Source organism: Alligator sinensis, unplaced genomic scaffold (assembly GCF_000455745.1).
Source record: "Alligator sinensis unplaced genomic scaffold, ASM45574v1 scaffold2_1, whole genome shotgun sequence".
NCBI lineage: Eukaryota > Metazoa > Chordata > Crocodylia > Alligatoridae > Alligator > Alligator sinensis.
Genome location: NW_005842712.1, coordinates 392,315 through 398,270, shown reverse-complemented (window position 1 = coordinate 398,270; position 5,956 = coordinate 392,315). Strand labels below are relative to the sequence as shown.

At 44.1% G+C, this 5,956-nt stretch overlaps 1 protein-coding gene across 1 annotated transcript in view; it reads right to left on the bottom strand.

Annotated features, from left to right (window-relative positions):
- The window catches only part of DCDC2C (doublecortin domain containing 2C), a 108,537-nt gene that overhangs the window by 57,421 nt on the left and 45,160 nt on the right, over positions 1–5,956 (bottom strand). The window contains exon 4 of the mRNA XM_006034224.2: positions 3,110–3,241. Within this exon, the coding sequence (XP_006034286.1) occupies positions 3,110–3,241 (132 nt within the window). The remainder of the gene's footprint in view (positions 1–3,109; positions 3,242–5,956) is intronic.

The following is a 5,956-nucleotide window of genomic DNA, read 5'->3' as shown; positions in this document are numbered from 1 at the left end:
CCCCCACAGGATCCCTGCCAGCCCAAGCTCCATGCTCCTGCTGCTCCTGGCCCTGGGGAACCGGTGTGACCCTGTGCTCCTGCTCACAGTCTCTTCCCCACATCTGCCACCACTGCCCTTCTGCTGCTTCCCCGTTCCCCCCACAACAGCTTGCCATTCCAGCACCATGTTTCAGCTGCACAGCCAAGACTGCAGGACACAGCAGGAGTTGGACAGAACCGGCCAGCATTGCACGGACCCAGCCAAGAATTGCAGCGGCCGGGCTGGCTTCTGCTGTGTTCTGCAGCCCAGCACTGCAGCTGGGAGCCACATGGTGCCAGAGTGACTAGCAGGGGGGGTTGAGAGGTGCAGTGGCAGCCTCAGGCAAATGGCTGCAGCAGGCAAGGGGTGAGTGGGAGCAAGCAGGTGAATGGGAAAGAGCAGGCATGTGGAGCACAGCAACAGCTGGATGGGAGCACGGGGCCAGTACCAGTGAGGCCCAGAGTGGAGTGGCAGAAGTGCAGGGAGGGGGTCAGCAGGGCTCTGTGGAGACAAGCTGGGTTATGCCAGCAGGGAGAGGGGGAGCCAGCCCGGCTCCAAAACTCCTGCCAGCCTAGCCCCATGCTCCTGCTGCTCCGCTCTGGGCCTTGCCAGGGCTGGCCCTGGCGCACCAGTGCGGGCTCCATGCTCCCGTCCAGCTGTCGCTGTGCTCCACATGCCCACTTGCTATGCCTTCCCCCACCTGCTGCCGCTTTCACCACTTTCCTGCCCGTGGCTACCGCTGCTCTTCACTCCCCCCCCAGCCACTCTGGCACCATGTGGTTCCTGGCTGCAGCACTGAGACCACAGCAGCTGGCTCGGCCTGGCCCTGAGGACTGAGGTGATTGCCTGCAGTCCTCTCCTGCCTCTCCTGCTCTCTTCCCCCAAACTTATCTGAATGTCCCTCTGGCACAGGGAGGCAGGAACAGCCCCACAGTCCCAGGCCAGAATCCTCTGCTCAGCATGGGGATTCTGGCTTGGGGTAGGGCCAGGCAGGCCTTGCTTCTGCAGCCGCCTGGTCCTTTTGGTGGCTTCCCCTGGGTCCTACTGCCCCTGACTCCTGTCATCTTTCACAGGCAGCCACGGGCAGATAAATATTAATTTTCTAAACTTTTTAGGGGCCCCACAGGCTAGATAGAATGGCATGGTGGGCCAGATCCAGCCACAGGCCACGTTTATCCCACCTCTGGTTTAATGTAATAATGAAACATTCAGTGCAAGTGTAATGCAGATTTCAGGATTCTTTTTAATGTTCCACACAGCTATGTTCAAGAGAACAGAAGAATTATCGCACATAGTTTACATATTTAGTTAAAATACTAAAACTGGAGGATAAATCAACTTTCCTTGACTCAACCTCCACAGATTATAAAGCCCTGGGCAGCAAATTGTTATTAAACAAAAAAGAACAGCCATAGATATAGATCACGAACTACAGCAACAATAGAAACTATTTTCTGTTATAAACAAATAAAAAGGAATGGATTCTCAACTGAAGCAAATGGATGCCACTAAATAGAGCTATGTCCAGTTACTACAGAGCTGACAAATTTCCTGAAAACTTATGTTGTGGCTGAAGATATTCTTACTTCATCACAGAATAATAATGAATTTTCTTATAAAAGCTGTGGTAAATCTCATTAACCAGTTTGGGCATAAAAAGGGGAACAAAACTACCTCTTCTTACTTTAACCCTATTTTCATTCACATATTTCAATACAACAGCAACAGAACATAGAGAGCCAGGTAGAGAGAGAAAACTGCTGAAAAGCTGCCCTCTATTTTAAAGGAAGAAGTCCAAAGTCTATCACAACAGCGTGACAGTTTATCTAAAACTACTGGACACAACTGCTGCAGTAGTATAAACAAATCAGACATTTCCACATACAGATAGGTAGAGACAGTCATCTAACTCTTAAGACCACACATTTGTCTACATGTTTGTCCATGGAACATAGACATTAAAAAAATCTAATGCTGAAAACTCAAGCTTAGGACAGAATTAGTCCTTTTTGAAAATAGTATATTCTCAGAAATGCTTAAAAAAAACAGTTCTAAGTTGCAGTTAGATGCATATAATATACCATGGTGGGTATGGACAGCAGAAAATTTATCTAATTTTGAATAAGCATGGTTCCTAACAGACATAAGCAAACGGAAAAGAGAAAATATATCAGTTGTATTTTGTTTGTAACTGTTACAAATAATTTCCGTCTTAAGCCAAAACTTCACATGCTCAGAAACATCCGAATGAGACATTTTCCTAGGAAGTCAAAGGGCCTTGTTACACGGTAATTTGGGGTGGTTCCTGGAGCTCTTAACCCTTGGATTGTCAACACATTACCACCTGAACCTGTTATGCACTCGTTATGCAGCTCTAAGTTACACCACTCCGGAGCAGAATTATCTCTGATTCATGCTACTCAACTCCTATTACACATGCAGCCACATGTAGGCTACACCTTTTCATGTAAACACCCTACCTGCTCCCCCCACCCCTACCCTGGGCCCTCCCAAGCACCCAAGACCTTGGCTCACTTCACCCCTTCCTGCAACCCCTCCATCCTCTTACCTTTCAGTCCTCCAGGTTCCTGCTGGCCTGAAGTGTGACTGCTCCAAACTCAAGCAAGCACTAACACCCATCAACATTTGTGCAGCTCACAGTGTAAGGTGTAACAAGGCCCTCTGAGAAAGATAGCCTGAGTCACTCAGTTAAACTACGTGTGGAGGCTATAATACATTTTCTGGGTGTAAATACTAAAAGGTTTTTATATTTTAAAGCTATTCCTTAAGAGTTCTGTTTGAAATGTACATATTGTCTCTGAACTATTAAATTAAGGGAAGGATAGAAGTTTGCACACAGAAAAGACATTTCTACAGAGTAGGCATAAAAGAAAATCCAGTCAGATTAATCTGAATGGAAACAAAGAGCTTTGAAGCCAAACTACCTGAATCAGGTATATACATATAGAACATCAACCCAACTTTAAAAGAACATAACAACTGGTACAGCATATGAACAGAGAGAACCCTAAACTGTCAGATTTAGGATTTTTAATAGCTTTATAAAATTACACACTGTATGTCCTACCTTTGAACGCCGCCTGAACGAGGAAAGATTTTTTCATTCAATAGCGCAAGGACACTATCCCAGTTTCTCAAAGTGAATCTGGGTATGAGAAATTTTGCAGGTGGGACAAGAACTTCTCCATTTGTGAAAACACTGTCAAAGGAAAATATACATGTTTCTTTAGTAATGAAAGACATGAAAAGGGAAAGACAAAAATATATCAGTTTGGTAACATCATGTAATCAGAATCATTAGTGGCACTTCGGCCACTTAGGTTTCAAGACCCCTTAAATGTTAGTCCATTTCATAAACACAAAAATTCAATAGTGAAATATTTCTATTTGGACAACCCAAGAAAAATAAAGTCTTGAAAATGCAATTACTTTCTCTCCATGCTGTCCAAATGTACCCTCAAAAATTCTACAGAAAATAACATCCCAGCCTTTAAAAGAGATTATAAAATCAATTGGTTAGTTTCACTGCTGTCCGTATTAGAAAATGTGTCCTACTCACCTTTTAAGAGTAACTGAATCACATTTTGGCTGACTCTCATTTTTAGAAGAAAATCATGCTGAATAATAAACCATAGGCAGCATGCAAGGCATGCTGGATGGCTCCACACATTGCATGCAGTACTTTCCCTAACTCACATCCTGGAATGGCCACCTTGTGCCACACAGCCCTGCTGCATGTAGCACAGCCGCACAGGGCTGTGCTGCATAGCCCTGGAGCCCCAGAGCAGCTTCCCTGTACAAGGGCTGTGCTGCATGCAGTGGCCGCTTCACCACTCCAGGATGCAAACACACACAGCGCCCACTCCAGATCTGGAATGGTAGGCCAGTCTGTGTGCCCACAGGGCCGGATGAATTTGACACTCCTGTCTTCCATCATCAGTGGGGAGTAGAGACAACAGAAGCAACCCAAGCAGAGGCTGACTGGAGAGAATGTGCTCACTATTCCTTTTAGCTCTAATCGCTGCAGAGGACATGGGGTATTCTGTTGTAGATAACAGGATTTCTCCTGAGAACCCTGCAGGCCAAAGTACATTGAAATAGGTTAGGGAGAGCTCACCCTCTCAACCTTGGGAGATGACTGTGTGTGGCAAAGGACAGTTCAACAAAACCAGAGAGAGGAATGGGAGCTCCTCTCTACTTCAAAACAGCTAAGTTAAAAACATTCATTAAAAGAAAGTACTTCTATTTATATGATCTGTTATTCATTCTGATCTTAATTTTTCTATAGAATCTTACTTAGTTCTTTGAATTCTGTTTAACACATTTTAGTACTTCCTTATTAATTTTTTAAGCTGACACGCAGGTTATGAGTGTCAGTTTAAGATTTTATCACATTAAGCATAATATTAAGCTATGGAAAAGCACTGACCTATTATTTGTAGACATGTTTGTATCACAGCACCAAACTATCCTACATACGTGATTCTGCCTGGAACCATTAGCACATCCAAAATACAAAACTGTGCGTGAAAGAACCATGTTACAAAACATGTTGCAGATTCTGTTCAAGCATTGTTTTTTGTTGACTTCAATTAATACAAATGCCCCAAAGCAGAAGTGACAGCCCTTCTGTGTGAAGTGCCAGATTCTATAGTTTTAAGATTTTAAGCATAGTTAATGTCTAAAGTATTCACTTAAGTGTATTTACTGCTACCACCTAAGAAAAGTGTTTAGGTTCACATGCTTCCAGCCTCCTCTTGAAAACTACTCTATTCAGAACATTTTCATCCCAATAAAACCATGTTTCCTTTCCCCCTTTTATTCTTCCATTCCATTGCTCTCTTCTTTCTTTCCTTTTAACTCAGCCAGTGCTCTAAATCCTAGTTCCACTATGTCAGCATCAAACTTACCAAATCCTTGTGCTCTCTCTGTAATACTGCAGCCTCCTCTCTGTCCTCACAAATAATCTCATCATTCCATATAAAACATGGCTGTTAAAGTCACCCTGGTCCAATATGAAGATGCTTACCTACTCTCTGAAGACCTCTCCTTTAAAGATCCTTTACCTACTTGCAGAACTTTACCACGTTGCCCTACACTACCACTCATATTGTGATTCCCACAAGAGGTACAACAGACATCTATTTAATTCATTGTGTGTACCAAAATGTACACAAAAACTGTTCAAATGTACTGTGCAGCACTGGGAAGGTAGTAATCTTATAACTATAATTATGGGCTCAGTCTTCTACCACAAGCTTTCCCCAGAACAAATGGAGAACAGATGCAGGTACAAGAAACAAATTTCAGCTACTTTTACTATAACTGTTTACAGTAGCTCAGAGCCTGATCTAACTTCTACCAGAGACATTAGGTCTATAACTGACCTTGAATAAGAAGTGTAGATTTTTGGAGACAAACTCCTTACCCCAGGCCAGAGAAGAAGCCTGGCATAGGAGACAGCTCTGCTAGCTTTTATATCAACAGTGTGTTTCTATATGAACAATATTTTCCACTGAACTGTTGTGTCTTAAATCAGCCACTTTCTAGGGACAGAAGTTACACATAAACCAATTTAAGTGCCAGAAATGGGTTTAAACCTGTAACAGAACAGAAGTTCAGTGAATATAAACCACTTTCAAAATGTTCAAAACCGGTTTAAAATAAACCTGGATGGATGTAGTATCAGACTTAACCGATTTATGTCAAACCAGTTTACGGAACTTCTGTCCCAGATCCCCTCCTGATTCGCACTCGGGAACCAGCAGCAGGAAGGAGAGGATCCAGGCACACGTGTGTCCCGCACGCACGCGTGCCCCCTTACTAACTTGCTGACCGGAGGCGGCAGCAGCAGCAGCAGTGGAATCGGCAGGGGGGGGAGCCACAACCTGTACCCCCCAGGGGAGAGGGGGAC